General features: G+C 45.2%; 1 protein-coding gene across 1 annotated transcript in view; it reads left to right on the forward strand.

Moving 5' to 3' along the window:
* Positions 1–295: 295 nt before the first annotated feature.
* The window catches only part of LOC146349721 (OX-2 membrane glycoprotein-like), a 30881-nt gene continuing 8549 nt past the window's right edge, over positions 296–22627 (forward strand). The window contains exons 1-5 of the mRNA XM_084843382.1: positions 296–374; positions 11661–11742; positions 14004–14330; positions 17304–17570; positions 18515–18621. Of these exons, the coding sequence (XP_084699508.1) occupies positions 363–374; positions 11661–11742; positions 14004–14330; positions 17304–17570; positions 18515–18621 (795 nt within the window). The 5' untranslated portion in view covers positions 296–362. The remainder of the gene's footprint in view (positions 375–11660; positions 11743–14003; positions 14331–17303; positions 17571–18514; positions 18622–22627) is intronic.

The raw sequence follows: 22627 nt of genomic DNA on the forward strand, positions 1-22627 counted from the left end.
CTGATGTGAACGCAGCCCAATTCCCATGCTTTTTTCATTACAGCTCTGTAACATTTATTCAATCTCCCGACAGTATGCCTGCGGAAGAGTTATAGCTGATAGGTTACAAGGATTCTTATGGACAGTCTCTCATAGTTTGCTCCCTTCCTCCAAATTTAGTCAATGGTACATTTGTATTGTTTTCCCCACAGCCTTTTGTATGAACTAAAATGTTAATCCCACCCCAGTGGGAGGAGCATTCCAGAAAACCAGATGCTGATTCTTGCTTTTCTGTCCAACCTATGGCATGATTTTCCTCTTTCACTGTTTAGCTCAGGCAGCAGCTGAACTCCGATATCCTCTGCTTCCTGCCCCACAGTAGCATGCATCCCAAGGTAAGAGAGAGAGAGAGAGAGAGATATGCTATATAATGCAATCAAGGCACAAGGCTGGCCATTTGGCTCTGCAGGTATACAGCATGGGGAAAGCTCAGAGGTCTGCTTTACTGAAATGTGTGCTTACACAGAAGTAAATCCCACTGCATTCACTGGAGATAGGTAAAGGTTCATAGGTTTGCAGCCTTATTTTTGAACCCCTCTGATGCTACTTGTATATGTGCAAATATGGTTGATGCAGGATAGAAATGGAAGGAGAACTAACTTTAAATTGGATGTAGACTCTGAAAGACAATGACATGGTAATTAATACTGGTGGATCTGCATGAGAAGTGATTATTCCTGTAGTGGCTTTCTGTGTCAAACAGCCTTCATGTGGTTTTGGTTTTAAACAGCCACAGCATGGCTGCTTATGGTTTTAAAAACCATTGACCCCAAACTCTCATTGCTTCCAAGGTTTATTTAAATGTGCAGCATTACTGACTTCCTTTGGCTGCTATAGCCATAGTTCCACTGATCTGGTCTCCAGGAGGAGATCACAGAAATTAATCTCCCAGGTCTGCACAGTAGTGGTTGCTTTGGTCTAGAGAACTTTGGCTATCAGGCCGTATAAAAATGTAAAATAAATAAATAAATAACATTCCAACTCCATTAATTAATAGGTATTGAAAAGCTGAGCAGTGTGACAGAAAGTATAACTTAGCTTTGTTTTGAAGTAATAAAATGGCAATACTACTACTACAGTTTTTAATTGTATTTTAATGTGTTTTATTATTGGTTTAATCAAGTTTTTATTTATTTGGGATTATAAACTGCCTTGTGTCCCATTTTCTTGGTAAAAAGGCAGGCTACAAGCTATACATATTCACTCACAACTAAGTATTGCATTGAATGGGACTTACTCTCAGATGGTTGTCTTGAGGGTTGCAGCGTGAGTTTGGCATTTATACAAGGACAGATTTGGTAAGGAATCTTCACCTCTGTCCTCCTGGAACATGATAAAAATATTCTACTAAATTAGTAGGATTGTTTATTTGATAGTAACATTCATGGTGCACTTGCTAAGAGCATCCAAAACGTGCTTGTTTATAATGTCCAAAAAGATTTGAGAAACATAGATGGGGGGAAATAATGGTATTATTTGCAGTTACCTTTTAATTTTCATATTTTATTTTATACACCACCCTTTCATAACAAATCACAAAGCAGTGTACAAATAAAATAATAGAAAACACAAGCAATAATTAAACAATACTATTACAAATCTAAAAAATACATCAGATCCAACCAGCTGTGAGATAAAACATACCAAATATGGTTCAACAAATAGAAGGTCTCATCAAAAGGATCCGATCCTACATACGTTATGTGAATAAATTCCATTTTAAACAATGGAGACTATTTCCTTGCAATATATGTAGGATTAGGTGACTGGGTTCTTTCCTAAATGATTCAAGTTTGCTGATGACTTATCCTTTGTTTTTTTGATGTTGTCTTTTAGGTCACATCAGATTTAAAAGATTCGTTCCTAGAATCCTGCTCTTGCAAGTGGTGATATAGTTAAATAAAACAAATAAGAAAAGGGCCTAATTTGGGTTGGAACTCAGAAACATCAATTAGAACTAAGTTCCGTTGAATGCAACTGGTTTTCTTAATAAATATGATTATATTTAATTCTAACCTAAGTTAGAAATAGGTTCCACTGAAATCAATTGGAGAGTTTGCACATAATACTAAACCAGAAGGAGAAACTTATATGGCCTCAAGGGCTGCATTGGGTGTTGGGGGGTGCAGGTGGGGTGGCTGGGGGCACACACACATTTCATTTCATTTTCATTTATTACATTTCTATATAGCCCAATAGCTGATGCTCTTTGGATGGATTACAAAGATTAAAACCCTTAAAATACATTATTATACATTCATAATATAAAAACCATTTACATACAAACATATAAAGAGACAGAGTGCGCGCGCGCATGTGCACACACACACACACACACACACATTTTTAAGCCATTTTAAAACAATCAACAATAAGAAAAATCCAGGACCTAATTAAAACCCCATCATAAGCTGCCCAATGCCTGGGAGAAGAGGAAGGTCTTAACCTGGCACTGAAAAGATAATATTGGTGCCAGGCAGACATTGTAGGGGAGATCATTCCATAATTGGGGGGCCACCACTAAGAAAGCCCTCTCCTTATTGCCATGCTCCGAGCCTTCTTCTAAGGAGGCACCTGGAGGAAGGCCTTAGATGCCGAATGTAGTGTATGACTGGTTCATGTCGGGAGAGGTGCTCCATCAGGTATTGCAGCTCCGAGCCAAGTAAGGCTTTATGGGTCAAAGCCAGCACCTTGAATTGGGCTTGGGAACATACAGCCAGCCAGTGCAAGTGGACCGGAATCAGTGTTATGTGTTTGCACCTTTGTGTCCCTGTTATCAGTCTGGCTGCTGTATTTTGCACAAGGCGCAGCATTTTCAAAGGCAGCCCCACATAGAGCACATTGCAGTAATCTGACTTGCAGTAATCACATCTCCTATTGAAGTGGAGCCATGGCGTTGTGTGCAGAAGATGCCAAGTCTTGCTTCCATTTAAGATGCCTAGGGTTACGGATATATATGTATCCTGTTTGCGTTGATGCTGGGTGATATGAAAGTTCTGTCTGTGGGGACTAATCTGTGATGGCTCATTCACACATGTTCTTCAACACTTGATGCAGCACACAGTCAACGTGATGAGCATGCATGTGTGAACTGGCCATGTGACTGGGAACATTGTCTCTGAGGCCTTTGAGACTCTGGATAAGTCCTTTGCATAACATTAACATGTATTGTACAGATTTTTCCCCTTCTTCCTTCTCACTTCTCTCTGCCTGTTCCAGGTAGGCATGGAAAAACTCCAGCCAAGCTGCTGCCAGTCAGCATCGGCAATATTGAAGTAGATGGTCCAATGGCCTGACTCAGTATAAGGCAGCTTTCTACATTCCTAAGGTCACTGCAGTGGGGAGGAGGCTTTGAACTCGCCACCATCACAGCAATATTGAGTAGTATTATTGGGACGGGGGTGAGGTTAAAACCTTCCTCCCCCCATCCCCCTTGCAGTGATGCTGTGAACGTCAATGTGTTGGTGAGGAGGCTTTAGCTATCACCGTGATCGTACTGGGAAAGAAGGTGCACAGGGTGACGATGTCCACACACTCTCTTTCCCAGCACTCCCAGTTCTGCAGGGAAACAGAGCCCCACACCCTGTTCCCTGCAAAAATCAGTTCTGCTTCTGCTGCTAAACAGGGCATGTGAGGAGACTCATCCCTGTGTGCCCTGATCCCAGCAGAATCAGGAGTCCTGTGTGGTGGTGGCAGGAAGGGTGGCTGGAAGGCCAGTGTGGCTGCCTGTGGCCCGCAACCCACGTGTGCCCCACCCGTGTGCCGAATTATGTGCATGAGCAGGAAGAAGCCTGAGCAAAGCCTTGGTTTGGCATGCTCCCCCCTCCCATCTCCTTCTTCCATGTGGCCAGGAGGAGGAATAAAGCAGGATTCAGTTTCACTTTGTCTGATTCCTGGCTTGGCATTAAGTGGAAACCAGGAATCATGGTTGTTGTTTTTTTAAACACATCTAGCTTGATTAATAAACTAGAGTTCATTTTAACCCATGGTTTATCCAGGAGTTGGCTAAATTCAAACAGAATCCAGGTCTATTCCTCCTCCTGGCCATGCGTGAGACAGAGAGGGAAGCGGGGGGGGGGGGGTAGTTGTGCAGGCTGCTTTCTGCTACATCCTGGTTTAAAGTTATGTGCGAACAGAGCCAGTGAATCTTCAGCTGCAACCTTATACACACATACTTGGGAATAAACTGTATTGAACTCAGTGGGGCTTACTTGTGAGTATACTTGCATAGGATTGCACTATTGGGCTGCTATCTATGCACACACTTGGGGATAAATTCCACTGAAATCAGTGATGATCCTAACCACATTTAGCTGGAACTGCCTTCTTAAAGTTTGTGAAACAGACTCTGGGAACCAGAGGAAAGAGGTAGTGCCCTTACACTATGTCTGGGAAATGCATGCATTCCTGTGTAGGATCACAGTCATTGTGCAGACACCAGCTCCACTGAAAGAAATGGGTCTTGCTTCCATTTAAGATGCCTAGGGTTACGGATGAATAGGTATTCTGTTTGAGTTGACACTGGGCGATAGGAAAGTTCTGTCTGTGATGGCTCATTCACACATGCTCCTCACCACCTGATGCAGCAGACAGTCAACGGGATGAGCATGCATGTGAACTGACCATGTGACTGGGAATGTTGTGTCTGAGAGCTTTGAGACTCTGGATAGGTCCTTTGCATAACATTAACATGTATAGTACTGATTTCCCCCCTTTTTTTCTTCTAACTTCTTTCTGCCTGTTCATGCTATCTGTTCTTGGTATCCTGAGGGCACTTCTTCTGTTTTCCACCAATCAAGGAACTTGTAGGGTTTGTCCAGGATGGTTTTGAGTAACAGCTGGGTTTTATATTTTAAACAATGGGGGATCAGCCATCATTTGCTTCTTTTTTGTTCCTGGCAGTCGTAGGGGCAGATGCAGATGAAACCTGAAACCGCTACATCATGTGGTAGAGACCAATTTGAATGTCTGCAAACCCTCCTTCCCAGGTTTCACCTAAAGACTTTGACTATCATATCATGTCATCCTCCCCACCACTTATTTCCCCATCCACCCCCACCACCACTTTCACCACCTCCACTTTTAATAACATCTTCCCTGATAAAGAGATCTGGAAATTTTTTGTGACCTTTGAGTTTGCCTAATAAAGCTGTTGCACTAATATGAATTTTGGACTTCTCATTGCAGCATTACAAGTTTCCATTGACCTTAAAGACAGTAACTGCCCACGTCTCATTTTGTTTTTGTTTTTCTCCCATTGTTCCTTGTTATTCTTATCCCAGGTGCTTCCTTCTTTGGTCCTGTAGCTGAATCCTCTGCCTTCATCTAATTTCCCTCCAGAAAAAGCCCTTTTCTTAACAATTATTTCATTTCCTTTTCATAATAACAAGTCTGCTCCTTAAACATCCTCATGCGCATACTCATTGTCAAGGCTATTGTAGTGGGAGTGAGCTATGAATCAGGAAGCACCAGTTTCAGCTCTCACCTCTGCCACAACCTCGCCACATGGCCTTAGGCAAGGCACACTCTCTCATCCTCAGTCCCCCCCATCTGCAATATGGGTGATAATAATATTGACTTTCCTTACAGCAGGAGCAGGGAACCATTTTTGGTCCTGGAGCTGGATTGTCGCCTCCCCCATACCACTATGGCAGTGGGGGCCCTTCACTGAAGGCCTTCTCTTACCTTGATGTCATCTGGTCCTGCTCATGATACCTTTCGCAATGCAGGGCACAATGTGTCAGGGGTGTTTCTGAGTGCAGGCGTGGGATAGCAGTTCAGATTCTGAAAGAGAACCACCAGACTTGGGGGAGGTGTTTTCCCAGGCTAGTCCAGACATGACTGGGCCAGCTTCTCAGGTTACAAACATCCAGCTGGCTGAGGAGGAGGGTCCCTCTTCACACACACACACTGATAGGCAGCGAACAGAAGGAGGCACAGTTTGGGGAGTCTGACCTAACAGATGTGCGATGCAGGTGCAGAGCAAAGAGAGAGAAGGCAGGGGTGGAACTTAGATGGTCTACCCGATTCGCCTTGACTGAAAAGCTGCGCTTAGAGGCCTCACGAGACAGAGGGACCTCCCCCGCTTAAGTTAGGCTAGCCAGACTGCCCCCCTCTTCAAACGGCCCGCAACTCTTGTAACTTCCTTTTGAATCCCCTGAAGGCATTCCTGTGTCAGGAGTGCCCTAGCTGCCTCTTGCAGTCCCCTCCAATAGCCAACTCAGGACACAGACGACAAGGATTCTTTCCGAGGCTTTATTCCTTTATGACTCTTTCAGATACTAATCACTAGCGACTAAGCAAGCAACAGCACTGGGGAAAGATAGCAGAGTAGCCTAAGCTCCAGGTAAGGCAGTTGGTCCCCATTTGAAGGTGAACCGCAGGAAGACTCTGAACTTATGGGCTATGGAGAAATCCTCCCTCTTTCCTTGGGACACGACTATTGTTTGAGCGCCAAACGAGCGGTACGCCTCCTTTCGGTGCCCTCCATCTGTCATCGCTCTTGCGTCTGCACCAAGCATCCAGCAAGCCCCCCTCCAGCGCTCTCTCACTGCCAGGGTCACTATCTCTCCTAGGAATGCTGGCAGGAGGAATCTCTGCCAGCTGCTGTGCTTGTGAGAGATGAGTGGGCTCCTCTCCCACGGATTGCTGTTCCCCCTCAGAATCAGAACTGCTCTGGGGCTCTATGGGCTCAGTTTCCACCCTGACATCCTGATAGATGGAAAGTCACTGAGAATTTGCATCTCTATGACCCTGTGACCCCTTCATGGATCACTGCCTTGTTGTGGCAAAGGGGCTTGCGTAACTCAGTGAAGCCATAAGCTATGCCGTGCAGGGCCACCCAAGACGGACAGGTCATGGTGGAGAGTTCTGACAAAATGTGGTCCACTGGAGAAGGAAATGGCAACCCACTCCAGTATTCTTGCCAAGAAAACCCCATGGAACATATCACAAGGCTAAAAGAGATGACGCCGGAAGATGAGCCCCTCAGGTCGGAAGGTGTCCAATATACTACTGGGGAAGAGCAGAGGGCATTTCCAAGTAGCGCCAGAAAGAGTGAAGCGGCTGGGCCAAAGCCGAAAGGATACTCAACTGTGGATGTGTCCGGTGGTGAAAAGAAAATCCGATGCTGTAAAGAACAATATTGTTTAGGAACCTGGAATGTAATAGGGATGTCAGAGAATTCCGTGACAGATCTCGGTGAGGCCGAATGCCAGTGCCTTCGGCCCCCCGAAATCCATCGTGGAACAGCCTGCCACCCCCCGCGGATCCCCCCCAGGACGAGACTTACCTGGGGCGGATGTTCCGGACGGCAGCGGCTCCAGCAGCGGCGGCGGCAGTGGCAGCAGCTGGTCTTCCGACCGGCTGCTGCTGCCGCTGCCATTTGCAGTCTGTGTTTTTTTCTTTTTTTTCCCCATAGACATGATAGGCTGTGTAAAGACTTATGTAGCCTATCACATTTGGGTAAAAACAAAAACAAAAAACGCGTACGCAAATGGCGGCGGCTATGGCCACCGCCATTTGCGTTCCTTATTTTTCGCCGTCTTAGTCTACGTCAATATTTACGTAGACTAAGACGAAGAAAGGAAAGGGGAACGCAAATAGCGCCCACTACGCTATTTGCATTCCCCTTTCTTTTCTTTGTCTTAGTCTACATAAATATTGATGTAGACTAAGGTGGAAAAAATAAGGAACGCAAATGGCGGCGGCTGTAGCTGCCGCCATTTGCGTATGCTTTTTTTTTTTTTACCCAGAGCCCTCCGCGGCCAGAAATCTGGCTGCAGACGGCCCTGGCCTGGGCCTGGCTGGCTGCTCCGCGGAGCCGCCACGGAGCACAGCCAGCCAACAAGGATTCCGGGGGGGAGGACCGGATTGCCTCCCCTCCCATCGAGAATTCCAGGGGGAGGGACGGAACGCCTCCCCCCCCATGAACAGAATCCGCGAAAAGGTAAGTGACTTTCGTACATCCCTAGAATGTAAGATCAATGAATCAAGGTAAGCTGGAGGTGGTCAAACATGAGATGGCAAGAGTCTAGGGATGTCAGAGAATTCCACCATGGATCTCGGTGAGGCCAAATGCCAGTGCATTCGCCCCCCCCCCCTGAAATCCATGGCGGAACGAAGCCCCCGCCCCCCCAACCCATGAAAGGCACACAAAATGGAGGACTTACCTGCTGCCGTCCGCGTTGACTTGCGAATGGCGGCCGCCCTGCGGTCTCTCCTGGAGTGTCCTCTGCTCTCTCCCGGAGTGTGCTCAGGTTCATATTCATTGCATCAGTGACGCTATCTAGCCATTTCATCCTCTGCCATCCCCTTCTCCTTTTGCCTTCAATCTTTCCTAGCACCAGGGTCTTTTCCAGGGAGTTTTCTCTTCGCATTAGGTGGCCAAAATATTTGAGCTTCAGCTTCAGTATCTGTCCTTCCAATGAGCAGTCAGGGTTGATTTCCTTTAGGATGGACTGATTTGACCTCCTTGCAGTCCAAGGGACTCGTAAGAGTCTTCTCCAGCACCACAGTTCAAAAGCATCAATTCTTTGGTGCTCAGCCTTCCTTATAGTCCAGCTCTCACAGCCATACATTACTACTGGGAAAACCATAGCTTTGATTATATGGACCTTTGTCGGCAAGGTGATGTCTCTGCTTCTTACTAAGCTGTCTAGGTCTGCCACAGCTTTCCTCCCAAGGAGCAAGCGTCTTTTAATTTCATGGCTACAGTCACCGTCTGCGGTGATCTTGGAGCCCAAGAAAATAAAATCTGTCACTGCTTCCATTTCTTCCCCTTCCATACGCCTGGAAGTGATGGGGCCAGATGCCATGATCTTCGTTTTTTTAATGTTGAGTTTCAAACCAGCTTTTGTTCTCTCCACTTTCACCCTCAACAAGAAGTTCTTTAGATCTTCTTTGCTTTCTGCCATTAGGGTGGTATCATCTGCGTATCTGAGCTTGTTGATAATTCCCCCGGCAATCTTAATTCCGACCTGTGATTCATCCAACCCGGCGTTTCTCATGATGTACTCTGCATATAAGTTAAATAAGCAGGGTGACAATATGCAGCCTTGTCGTACTCCTTTCCCAATTTTGAACCAATCGGTTGTTCCATGTCTGGTTCTTACTGTTGCTTGTGAGATTGTACCCCAGTACTGGTTTTCCCACCCTTTTGTTGACTATGAGTGCTACTCCATTTCTTCTTAGGGATTCTTGCCCACAGTAGTAGATATAATGGTCACCTGAATTAAATTCGCCCATGCCTGTCCATTTTAGTTCACTGATTCCCAAGATGTGGATGTTCAATCTTGCCATCTCATGTTTGACCACCTCCAGCTTACCTTGATTCATTGACCTTACATTCCAGGTTTCTAAGCAATATTGTTCTTTACAGCATCGGATTTTCTTTTCACCACCAGACACATCCACAACTGAGTGTCCTTTCGGCTTTGGCCCAGCCGCTTCACTCTTTCTGGCGCTACTTGGAAATGCCCTCTGCTCTTCCCCAGTAGTATATTGGACACCTTCCGACCTGAGGGGCTCATCTTCCGGCGTCATCTCTTTTAGCCTTGTAATACGTTCCATGGGGTTTTCTGGGCAAGGATACTGGAGTGGATTGCCATTTCCTTCTCCAGTGGACCACATTTTGTCAGAACTCTCTGCCATGACCAGTCCGTCTTGGGTGGCCCTGCACGGCATAGCTTATGGCTTCACTGAGTTACGCAAGCCCCTTCGCCACAACAAGGCAGTGATCCATGACCTGGTTATGGGATGAAAACAGCTTTGGTTGCCTTGGTGGATGACCTACTCCAGGAACTAGTCATGGGAGTGTGTCCCTGTTGATTCTGCTTGGCCTCTCAGTGGCTTTTGATACCATCGACCATGGTATCCTTCTGGGCTGCCTCGCTGGGATGGGACTTGGAGTTGGAGGTACTGTTTTACAGTGGCTCCATTCCTTCTTGGAGGGGCGGACCCAGAAGGTGGTGCTGGGGAACTTCTGTTCGACTCTCTGGCCATTGGCTTGTGGAGTCCCTCAGGGTTCTGTTTTGTCCCCCATGCTATTTAACATGTACATGAAACCACTGGGAGAGGTTGTCCGGAGATTTGGGGTTCGGTGTCACCAGTATGCTGATGACACCCAACTCTACTTTTCCTTTCCTTCTAATTCCAAGGAAGCTGTTGGGGTGCTGAACCGATGTCTGTTGGCAGTAATGGATTGGATGAGGGCAAACAAATTGAACCTTAATTCAGACAAGACAGAGGTGCTCCTAGTCAGTTGAAAGGTAGATCAGGGAATAGGGATTCAGCTCATGCTGGATGGGGTTCCACTCCCCCTGAAGACACAGGTTCGCAGCTTGGGTGTACTTCTGGATTCAGCCCTGAGCCTGGATGCCCAGGTTTCAGCGGTGGCCAGGGGTGCATTTGCACAACTAATGCTAGTGCTCCAGCTGCGCCGGTTCCTTGAGATGTCTGACTTGGTCACAGTGACACATGCCTTAGTTACATCCCGTTTGGATTACTGCAACGCGCTCTACCTGGGGCTGCCTTTGAAGAGTGCTCGTAAACTTCAGCTGGTGCAAAGAGCTGCTGCCAGACTGCTGCCTCGGGCTGGCTACAGGGAGCATACCACTCCCCTGCTAAAACAGCTTCACTGGCTCCCAGTCTGTTTCTGGGCACAATTCGAAGTGCTGGTCATGTCCTATAAAGCCCTGTATGGCTCAGGTCCAGGTTATCTGAAAGATATTCTCCCCTATGAGCCTACTCATGCCCTGAGATCTTCAGGGGAGGACCTTCTTGCTGTACCACCATCACAGGCATGTCTGGTGGGAATGCGGGAGAGGGCCTTCTCAGTGGCTGCGCCAAAGCAGGGAGACAAGAGTGGCACCCTCCTTGATATGTTTTCGCAGGCATGTAAAAACTTTTTTGTTCTGGCAGGCCTTTGAGGATAGCTAGTCTGGACCTGTGAGAATATGATGGATGGATACTATATTTCTTGTTTTCTTTTAACATTTTGATATTTTATACAAGTTTAATATTATTGATGATTTAATTATATTTTTAACTTTTGTACTTCTATTTATACTTCTATTTATAGGTTTTAATTGTACAAGTTTTAATGTTGTAAAGCTGCCTTGTGTCCCAGTATTGGGGAAAAGGCGGGATATAAATATACTACTACTACTACTACTACTACTACTACACAGGAAATCCTACAAAACCAATGAGAATCACACATTATTAAGCATGCATGTATATTGCTGCACAAAAATGGGGCATCATGCACTGGGAGGCTATTCTATAGCCAGTCGTCACTCCTCAGGTTATAATATGTACAGTCAAATACAGACTAATTTGAGTCTCATTTTGACAATCCATAGGTGGATTTCAGCTTTCACACCTTTTCTAGAAATGTTTCAGTGTATGAAATACACACGATGTGAAGTTACACAAAGTGGTTAGTTCTTAGCTAGACTTGGGAAGGTTTGAATGATTGTTTTCTTGTTTGGGGGAACTCTTACAGTGTCCTTTCTTCATTATGTACTTGGGCCATAGCCAAAAGCAAAAGAGTGTGTCATTGTAACAGCAAACAGGTCTATTGTGTTTCCATAACACACCTCATTTTTTTCTGTTCCTAGGTAAATGCAGGTATCTATTCTCTGCGGACTTTCCAGGGCTTGACTCTGTGTATCATATCTATAGTGCTCTGTACGATACAGGGTAAGTCTTCTTAGTGGTGGCACCCCAATTGTGGAATTCCCTCTCTGCAGAAGTAGCCTCCATGTTGCTGAGTTTTAGACAACAGCTAAAAACAAGTTTGTTCACTCAGGCTTTGAGATATAACTTGGCCGTGTGACTTGGTGCTTTAAGATTGTGTGTGTTGTGCTATTTTATTTTAGTTTTATGGTTGATTATTTAACTAGGCCTAAATGATGTATTTTTATTCTCTTATGCACCACCTTGGGCTCCCTTAAGAGGAATGGTGGTATGTAAATATGAATATTACTAATAATAACGTAATTGTGGAATAACAACAACATAATGTGTTTTAGGACTAGATAAATCTTTAAGGATTAGGAGCTACTAACAAAGACAAAATGTGGCACCACACCATTTCTTTTCTTGCTTGAAAGTTAAATCAAAATGCACATGCACACAGACACACTCAACCTCACTGAGCATGTTTCAGTTAGAGGCCTCTCTTGATTTTCCAGTTTTCAGCTAGAATCCCAAAATGAAGGGGAACATATAATAAGTAGTCTGAGAGAGACTAGAAAGATATCCCTGGATATTTGGAGATGCATGTGTACTCTGCAGTATGGGGACCTACCCAGGCTGAGAGAAAGCAAGGGCGTGGCTGTGGAGTATTCCTGCATTGAGCAAGTTTCCTGCTGCACTGAACAGGTGGTTGGACTTAATGGCCGAAATGGCCCCTTCCAGCTCTATGATTCTATGGGCTTCATCACACAGAGCTTTTATCCTGCGATTGAGGTTGCTCCTCAACGGATGTTTGTGGGCTCTTTACATGACGCCGTGACCCTGCCGTGACTCTCCTGCACTAAATGCACTTTGTTCCATTTTTAAATAGATCGCAGATAATGAGCTGTCAAATTACCCTGTTGTGTTCTGCTTGAGTTTCCACTGTGAAAAGAGTTAAAGCCAGAAGAGGAGCGAGATCAATGAAAGATAATGGAAGACTCAAGATACGGGGAGAAAGGGGGTGGAGAGGAAGCACGTGTAAAGGGAGTCAGTTGTGATCCTGCATTTAAAACGGAAGCAGAAAGCCCCATTTTAAATGCAGGATTTTAGGCTGGTGTAGAAATGCCCTATGTATCATAGTATGGCAGCAGGGGTCACTCAGGGCTTGGCTGGCAGGGTAGGCAACAGTGAAGTTGCTACATTATGACAGTCATGGGAAGTGAGATAAAGGAGCTCTGTGTTGATGAAGAAGAATCCAAGTAACTTTCAAGGTTAGGCACAGGATAGCCTTATGAAACATTAGCAGCTTATCCAGCACTTGATCTGAGTCAGAGAGGACCCTGTGAGAACAGGTAGCAGAAGAAATCATTGCGAGGGCAATTAAGGGCAAACTGATGAGGAGATCTTGGCTGATGTGAGCTCAGAATGGGACCAGACAGGAGGAGGAGGTGGGTGATTTCAAATTCCATTTTCTCTGTACTGAAGAGACTGTTGAAACCACCATATTCATGGACTTGGCTGCAGGGTGGAAGAATCCCAGAACAGCCCATGTCAGAAGACCAGGAGGAGCCTGGGCCCTCAGGGGAGATGGCCTCAGGTCTATACCTGCAAGTGGCAGGGGACTCTGCCTCTGAGGTAGGGCTATTGTTCAAAGCAACGGAGTGTTCACATATAATGCTAAACCATGATTTAGCATTACGAGGATGAGCTGCAGCAAGCTCATACACTCCGCCTTCCCCTCTTCTGTTTTGATGCATCCACAAGGAAGAGGTCAGAAGCTTCTGCTTAAGTTAGCCATGGGTTAGCGTTATGTCCAAACCCTAAACTGTGGTTAATCTTAACTATAGTTTGGTGAAACAACCAGCTTCTTAAACAATGGTTTGAAGTTGGCTTGTTTCAACAAACTATAGTTAAGATTAACAATAGTTTGTCAGAATTGGACAATAGGATAAGCTTATAAAAAGATAGAATCGAAGCTTCTGAACTCCTCCTCATGGCTGCACTAGAGGAGGAAGCAGGAATATGGAAGCCCAGGGATCACCTAAGGTATTTTTTTTTTAAATCATCCTAACTATGGTTTAGCAGTATTACATACAAATAAGCCCAGAGGCAAGTGAAACAGTCTCTCTCATTGACCTTGCCCTATCCAGTTCACTGGGTATTTCTCTATCTGTTCCTGCGGCAAGAGTTGTTCCATTTTGTCTTGACTGTGGGTCAAGAGCTTTGTAAGTATTAGATAGGAGTGACAATTCTTAATTATAAATTATTTTGTGCTGCAACAGGTGCCATAATGACACACAACAAAGATGTGGAACTGGGTGGCAACGTTACCTTGAGATGTACCTCAACAGAGCATATTAAGAATTTTTTTCAAGTTACATGGAGGAAAGAAATTAATGGAAACTCTGAAAATATGGCAACGTACCGCAACAGCACAAGTCCAAATATTCTGCCCACATACAAAGGCAAAATCAGTTTCACAGTTTTAAGAGATGATGATACTGCCATCACGTTTTGGAATGTTAACACCAAAGATAATGGCTGCTACCAATGCATATTTAGTACAACTACTGGAGAACTCAGAGAACGACCCTGTCTGTCTGTTTATGGTGAGTTTTTCCATTAAAAGAACCCCAGCAGATTTGGAGGCGGGTATTTCTCTAAATGTGGTACTTCCCCCACATTCATTACAAATACGTTGTTTTTGTCGTCTCTTGTCATGACCTGCTAGACTGCAGTTACAAAGAAAAGGTCACAAATATTACAAACCTCATTTTAAATATTGTCAGTTAGGAGGAGTTTGGGCTAGACGAGTTGTTTCACTGAAAAGCACTGTTAGTAGCCTCAGGATAGATGAGGGCATACAAATTCATACTCGTGCTTTGGCTCAATAGAAACTCGGGCTGTGGAACTCCCTGTTAAGGGAGGCTAGGTTGGCTCCCTCTCTGTTGTCCTTCCACAGGCAGGCAAAGACTTGTTATTCAAGCAGGCCTTTGGCATGTAAGTGGGCTGTTGGGTTGGGTGCTGTTTCTGTTCTGTTATTGCTATGTTTTTAATTGTGTTTTAATGCATTTGTTTATTATGATTTTAATTTTAATTTATCTGTGATTGTAAGCCACCTTGAGTACCATTTTCTTGGTAGAAAGGCAAGGCATGATTTAAATACATAAACAAATAAGCTTGAATTGGAATTCTGAAAGAAGATCAGAACAAATAATTCTAGATTGGGGGGGGGCATGACTAATTCATTTAAAACCACATCTCAGCAACCCTATTGATATTACAGTTGAGAAGTGGGTCAATGGGGTTCAGTCTCCCTTTTGCCAATACCATGCATAGCATCTGTATTTGGAAGACAGACCAGAAATCAAGCCCCTGTGTCCGTTTTGTTATTACAATGTATGTGTATAGTTTTAAGCCAGATGAGCTGGATATTGCAATGTGGGACACTTTGCTGTTCCACATCTATGAAGTACTGAATAACATATTGTAATAAGATATTGCAGGCTGGGGGGGGCAGGGTAGTTGCCTGAATTATCACTCAAGGATCCCCCACCAACTCTGTGAGTCTGTGGTTGTGAAAACAGATTGCTAGAATGGGTCAAACCAACTGGGCAAATTTCCCTACTGAAATGGAGATTAGCTCAGTGGTGGCTGTCCTCGGAGAGGGCCATAAGTCAGGGATGGTGAACTTAAGGCCTGAGGGGGACACAAATCCAGCCCTTCTGGGATCCCAATGTGGCCCTCTATAGTTCCCCAGATGACCTCACCCCCTTCCTCTGGCCCCCACCCCCTTTTCTCCAACCACAAATTGTTTGGTGGTTTCCCAGGTTTTGAGCAGTTTTTTCTCATTCTAAAAGGCTGAGATGTTTCCTCTAAGGTTTAGTTACTGGCAGTAAGGGTGTTAAGCTACTATTTGCTGATATATTTTGTATTTTCGCCACACCCCTTTGTCTTTGGCGCTGCCCCTTTGCCTTCAGCTCTGCGCATTAGTTGGAACGTGTCCCCCGAGAGTTTCTCTGAAATTGAATGTGGCCCTTGGGATGAAAGAGGTTCCCCATCCTTGCTATAGATAGGCTGTGCTAAAGGGGGCATACTTTTCTCTCCCCCTCTCTAAGGAATGTGCTAATTGAGTCTGGGGTGAGAACAATAGAAACAAGCTAAATCCTAAGGTATTGCTGGTCCCCCTTGTTATCCAGTGAGAAGCAGAGATCTGTTGGAGTGCTAATGCTGCCATGCCAACCCTCATCTTATGCTCAGCCTGTATAGATGTGTAAATGAACCTTATATCACAGAAATGCCTTAAATCTCCTGTGACCTTCTTCAAAGGAAATGGAACTCTGCGTAAGGGCTGAAACCCCTGAAACTTCTCACTGCTCGAAGCCAGGGTGCATACATGTAGGGATGGGGGAGAATTTCTCCCTGAAACTTCGGGGGGCCGAGTGCCAATGCATTCGGCCCCCCGAAATCGGCGGTGAAATTCTCCGCCCCCCCGCCCCCCCCAGGATGGGACTTACCTTTCACGAATGTCCCTCCCGGCGGCGGGTCCCAGCGGCGGTTCGTCGGGTCTTCGTCAGGGGTGGGGGCGGCAGCCGGTCTTTCGACTGGCTGCTGCCACCGCCATTACAAGGAAAGTAAAAAAAAAAACAAAACAAAAACCCATGATAGGCTACGTAACGATTAACATAGCCTATCATGGCTAGATCTCCAAAGTCAGCCATGATAGGCTATGTTAATCGTCATGTAGCCTATCACAGGTGACTTTGAAAAAAAAAAAGCGCGTACGCAAATGGCGGCCCCCATAGGGCACCGCCATTTGCGTTCCTTATTTGGTCCCTGTAGTCTACGTAAAGATTTACGTAGACTATGGCGAAAATAAGGGCAACGCTATTTGCATTCCCCTTATTTTCGCCATAGTCTACATAAATCTTTACGTAGACTACAGGGACCAAATAAGGAACGCAAATGGCGGCACCCTATGGGGGCCGCCATTTGCGTACGTGCTTTTTTTTTTCCTCAAAGTCACCCGTGATAGGCTACGTGACGATTTACGTAGCCTATCACGGCTGACTTTGGAAATCTAGCGTGATAGGCTACGTAAATCGTTACGTAGCCTATCACGGGGGTGGGGGTTTTTTTACTTTTTTTTCGCGGCCGGGTAGACGGGGCGCTTCTACCTGGCCTGAATTTCGCCGGCGAGGGATGGGGTGCCTCCCCCCGGCCTGAATTTTGGCCGGGCGAGGTGGGGCGCCTCCCCCCCCTCACATGAACTTCGGGGGAGAACCGAAGCGCCTCCCCCGCACCGCGAAGCAAGCTTCGAGGACAGGTAAGGGACTTTCGTCCATCCCTACATACATGTAACAATATATGCTGGGGGTCCATACAGCACAGTGTTGAAGGGTGCTTACTCTGAAGTTACAGAACCTTCCTGTTGATCTCTATCATCTGGTCTATTGTTTCACATTCAAAAGTCTGCAGATTGTCTAGCTCCTGTATTGATATTGGGATATTTTCATCCACATTTCACTGCCTACCTGAGCTCCTCATGGTGAAAGGTTTTGTTGTTGTCATTTGTGTTACAGACCTCAGAACATTCCTACACCAGAAAATATCTGATGGGCACTTGAATGCCACCTGCTTTGCAACTGGCTTCCCACGTCCCAATATCTCATGGGTTGCACAAGGAGGCAAAAAGTATGAACATCAGATCACAAATCCCAATGGCACAATATCTGTCATAAGCAACATCCTTGTAAGTATAAATGCCTCAAGTAGCCATGTTGGACAAGAGGTGATCTGCAAAGTTACACACCGAGGAAAAGTGATTGACGTCAAGATGCCAGAAAGAGGTAAGTGGGCAGAGTACAAAGAAACGGTGCTCGTACTTTCCTAGAAATCTTTATTTAGCTGCTTGTATTTTATTTTCTTCTGTTACATAATGAGAAGATGTGTCCCCAAGAATGGGAAAATATTATTATGAGAGCACAGTCAAAACCGTGGTAATGGTTGCATTGAGATACTGCTTGTTGTCTGGAGATGGTGAAATAGCAACTTAATTAACAGAACAGAAGCTCACATGAGAAATAATTACATTTTTTTCAAGGAGAGAAAAAAGGGGAGAAAATTTCAGCAAGAAAGGCCAAATATACCACACAGATTTTAAGTAAACCAGGTTCTAATTTTGTTAGAGATAAGTCTCCCTAAGGTTTGCTTTCTGATCTTTCATTGGGTGCAAGAACATAGTATCATTTGTTTTAATTTATCACAAAACATGTATTTTAAAACGTGTGTGTGTGTGTGTGTGTGTGTTGGGGATAATAAAATTATGGTCTACTGTTAACCCTTGTTTAATCTATATGATAATATTAACTTTATAATAGCCAATTATCTGTCAGTGTTCTCAGGATTACGTGTATGCTGTGATTCTCCAGCTGCAGCAAACAGGAGAAAATTTAGGTACTTAGAATGATCAGCATTCTTTTTGAAGAGTAAATCTTTTTGATTTTTTAAAGCTGCAAAAGAGACTTGAATGTGTGTTTGCAAAGTTTGATGGATTCTCAGGTGCCAGATGAGTAGCCATGTAAACATTTCTTGTTGCCCTATGCATAGTAGTCAGCCAAAGAGGAATAATTTATGCAGATCAACCACAGCATGTATAATTTTGCGTATTTTATGCAGGTTGCAGAATTCAGGTTTCTTGGCACAGTACTGGAGTTATGCTGATGTGGAATTTTAATACACAGAGCCTGGTCCATACTGCCACCTATAGCCACATTTCTTTTCCTCCATATAGGCCGCAGTTATCCAAATCCTGTTCTGATCACTGTATTGGTCCTAATCCTTGTGACGCTGATTATCATTGCGGCATGCTGCTGGAGACAACACAGGAAAAACGCAGTGGTAAATTACTGAAACAAAAGGAAGATACATACATTTTTCATTCCATGCAGACTACTTGAATAATGGTGGAGAGCAGTTGAATGACAGGACTGCCATAGCATAGACTTACGCTCAGTGGGTTGTACCCAGTACTAGTCTAACTTAAATCCCATTCACTTCAATGGGTCTACTCTACGTAGAACTACCACTGAATACACCCAATAGGCGGCATGCTGACCATAATCAGTATGAAGAAGTGGAGAAGGATCCTGTGAAATTCAGGGAATCCCTTTTTCTCCCCCTGCTCCTCCTGCAATGGCTGTTGTGGATTTGGGCTCAGAGACAGTCTGAGCTCCCTTCTCCACATGGTCTCTTAGAAGGGTAGGAAGGGTTTAGCTTCTTGTCATCCTCAAGTCCATCATTGTGGAGCAGAGAGAGAGAGATTGCTCTGTACTGCACAATTAACTGCTCAGAGTTCGCACATCCACAGAATTCTCTGAATGTGGGGGGTACATTCAGTGGTTGAGGGAAGCATTTTAAGTGCCATCCAGGGCCAAAGTGGAGGTTTGGGGCAGGGGAGCAGGGAATTGTTTTAAACCCCAGTATTGTCCTGAAAGGATAAGGGTAGAGACCCACCTGCCCCCCCCCCTTTCGGGCTCCCTGTGCTTTGCATGTGGTAGGATCCAGTGTACTATTATGTATATTCATTCATTTATTTCATTTCTTTATTTCTTTATTTATCTCATTTCTATACCGCCCAATAGCCGAAGCTCTCTGGGCGGTTCACAAAATATCTTGTTAGGTGCTCCCAAGTCATTAGAAATTCCCGGGATAAAGCTACAGGGTTTAGTTTCATTTGGATGAGAGCCCCCTGGAGACTTAATGGTGTCTTTGTTTTTTGTTTTTTTGTTCATTTGCTTTACAAATATACAAACAGAGCATAGATGTAGCAAACATGCACTCCTATTGCAAGCAGAAGATCCTTAGCAAACAACATGTGCAGCATCACCACCCCCACAAAAGGGCTATATCCCCTCGTTTCAGCCAACTCTAGCCAGACACTCTGCAGTCCCTTTCTCTCTACTCTGTTCACACAACAGGCTTGGACTCCTTGCTCACAATGAACACATATACAGTGGGGAGGCATGGTTGGGCAAGTACTGAAGGCCCACACCCCAGCAGCGGCCCATTGACAAGAGCTCCCTGTTGCTTACACTGACTTGTACACACATGAGTACGATTCAGATATGCGGCGGAATGGACAGCGGCTGTCTCTTTGGCCTAGGCACATTGATTAAAGGCGTGAGCCCCAGCTTCACTTCTGAAAGGGGCTTCCATGTTTATTCATTCGAACCGCAGAACTGCAACTTCTTACATACATCTGCACATGGCACTAGTCTCAGGCCTCCAGCCCTACAGGTGTATTATTATTTGTTTGTGTGATATTTATATCCCACTTTTCTTTCAAGGAGCCTGAGGCATCATGCATGATCCTCCTCCTCTCCGTTGTATCCTCACAACAACCCTGTGAGGTAGGTTAGGCTGAGAGTCAGTGACTGGCCCAAAGTCCCACAGTGAGCTTCATGGCCAAGGTCGCCCACATCCCAGTCCAACACTCTAACCACTACACCACACTACACCATCACAATCCAGTCAGGAAACATCCATAGCAATGAGATACATTTGAAAAATCCCCGAATCCCATCAGATGACACTTTAGGGCAGGCTTCCCCAACCCGGTGCTCTCTAGATGGATTGGACTGTAACTCCCAGCATGCCTCAACCAACATGACTGGCTGTGGCATTCTGGGAGTTGTAGTTCAACACCTCTGGGGGGCATTAAGTTGGAGAAGGCTGCTTTAGGGAAAGTAACAGGATTGACCTATACATAGTAATCAGATGGCTAAATCCATGCCAGTATATGGATATATGAAGACAGACAATAGTAAGATAGCCAGGCAGTGGTAGGAGAGATTGAAATCATGAAAAGGGTCATCTACCAAGATAAGGTCATGTTGAGTTCCTTGCAGGGAGTGTGTGTGAGAATGTGTTGGGAAGAAGCCACACGTAGCAGTCTTGTTAATCTTTTTAAAAATCTATGAGGGCAAGAATCTTGAAATCTAAGTCCAAACTTCATGTTGTATGCTTCTGAAACAAGAGCCCAATCAACTGCACATGCTTATGATTTAAAACACAGTCGAGCTATTTCCTGAATGTAGTAACTCTTTCCGGGCCCCGAATTCTTTCTTTTTTTTTTAACCCCAAGTACACAGTAACGTAACTGCAATAGTTCTGTTGCTGGCTACCATAGTAACAGATGTCCAATAAAATTATAAAGTAGGAAAAAATGAAAACAGCTTCCAAATAATGAAGTCAGCTGGATTTTATCCGCTGGACATATTGTCTGATACACTTCAGTTAGTTTCCCCACAGACACACAAACAGTATTAGTACAGCTAGCTCTGTACAGCAAAGTACACGAGCATTTTGGTTATAGGGTTGGATGGATCAGTCTGTTTCCATTCCATGTCAGTTTTACATGTGTTGATTTATAGGTCCATTCCATCCTGTTTTCACATACTGGCTGGGGATTATGGGAGTTGCAGTACAACACATCTGGAGGTCACCAGGTTGGGGAAGTCTGGTGTATACTCTCATGTCTTTTGGCCTTCTTCTATCTGTCAAATAGGTTATGCAGGTTTCTGAGGCTGCAATCCTACAATCCTGTATACTTACTTGGGAGTAAATCCCATTGAATTCAGTGGGGCATACATCTCATTAGACATGTATAGGATTGCAATGTGAAACACTAACAAAATGTGTCATTTCAGTACTTGGATGCTTTTCCTCATGAGGCCAATAGGAGCTTGGTGGAGGGTTTTTTAATTTGGAAAATTGTATCGGAGGAAATGGTTAAAGCCACTTCCCAGTGCAGGGAGACGCAGATACTATTTCCCTCCCCCTTTTTTTAACTGTAAAAAGGTAAAGGTGTCCCCAGCCAGTCGTGTCCGACTCTAGGGGGTGGCGCTCATCTCCATTTCTAAGCCAAAGAGCCAGCGATGTCCGAAGACGCTTCCGTGGCCATGTGGCTGGCATGACTGAACACCGAGGTGCACGGAACGCTGTTGCCTTTCCCACCGAAGCAGCACCTATTTATCTACCTGCAATTTCTTGCTTTCGAACTGCTGGGTTGGCAGGAGCTGGGACTGAAAACAGGAGCTCACTCCGTCACGCTGCACTCGGGTCTCAAACTGCTGTCCTGCCGACTTTCCGGTCTGCAGTTCAGCGTCTTAACCACTAAGCCACCGCGGTTATTTAACTGTGGGTGATCCTAATTTCCCATATCATGTCTAGCTTTTGGTCCAGAGATGATGATAGGATGAATCATAGGCAACGATGCATATATCAAATGTTTCAGTTCTCTGAAAAAAAAGTTATCCTTGGTCTATCATCTAAATTCCTTAGTGTTTTGATGTCAGCTATGACTTTCTGGAGCATTCACCTCCTCTCTCTGAAACATCATTTTTGTTGGATGTAAGCAGACACATACAAAGCCACATACACTAGCCTCCTTCACATGTTACTCATAAGAACCTAGGAAGCTGACTTATACTGAGTCAGACCATCGATGAATCTAGCCCAGTACTGCCAACACTGACTGGCAGCAGCAGCTCTCCAGGGTCTCAGGCAGGAGTCTAACTTCACCCTACCTGGAGATGCCAGGGATTGAACTTGGGACCTTCTGCATGCTAAGCAGGTGCTCTACCATTGAGCTATCGCTCTCCCTGAAGGGGTGTCCACACAATCAAAGGGGCTGCACCACTTGCCCTGCACCTGAGGTTATGCGGCTTCTCCCACCTCTGATGCCTGTGCATTAGGCATGGATGTCCGCAGAAGGAATGTTCTAGTGTAAGCTTCCGGGGTGGAATTGTGCGTGGAGACAGGAGAAGCCACGTCACTGCATGCCTGGGGTGACTGGTACAGATCCACTGCCCCTTGACCACATAAGCATCCCTTCTCATGAGTA

Source organism: Heloderma suspectum, chromosome 3 (genome assembly GCF_057233095.1).
Source record: "Heloderma suspectum isolate Gila_16-S chromosome 3, 16-S_ref, whole genome shotgun sequence".
In the NCBI taxonomy this organism is placed as follows: Eukaryota; Metazoa; Chordata; class Lepidosauria; order Squamata; family Helodermatidae; genus Heloderma; species Heloderma suspectum.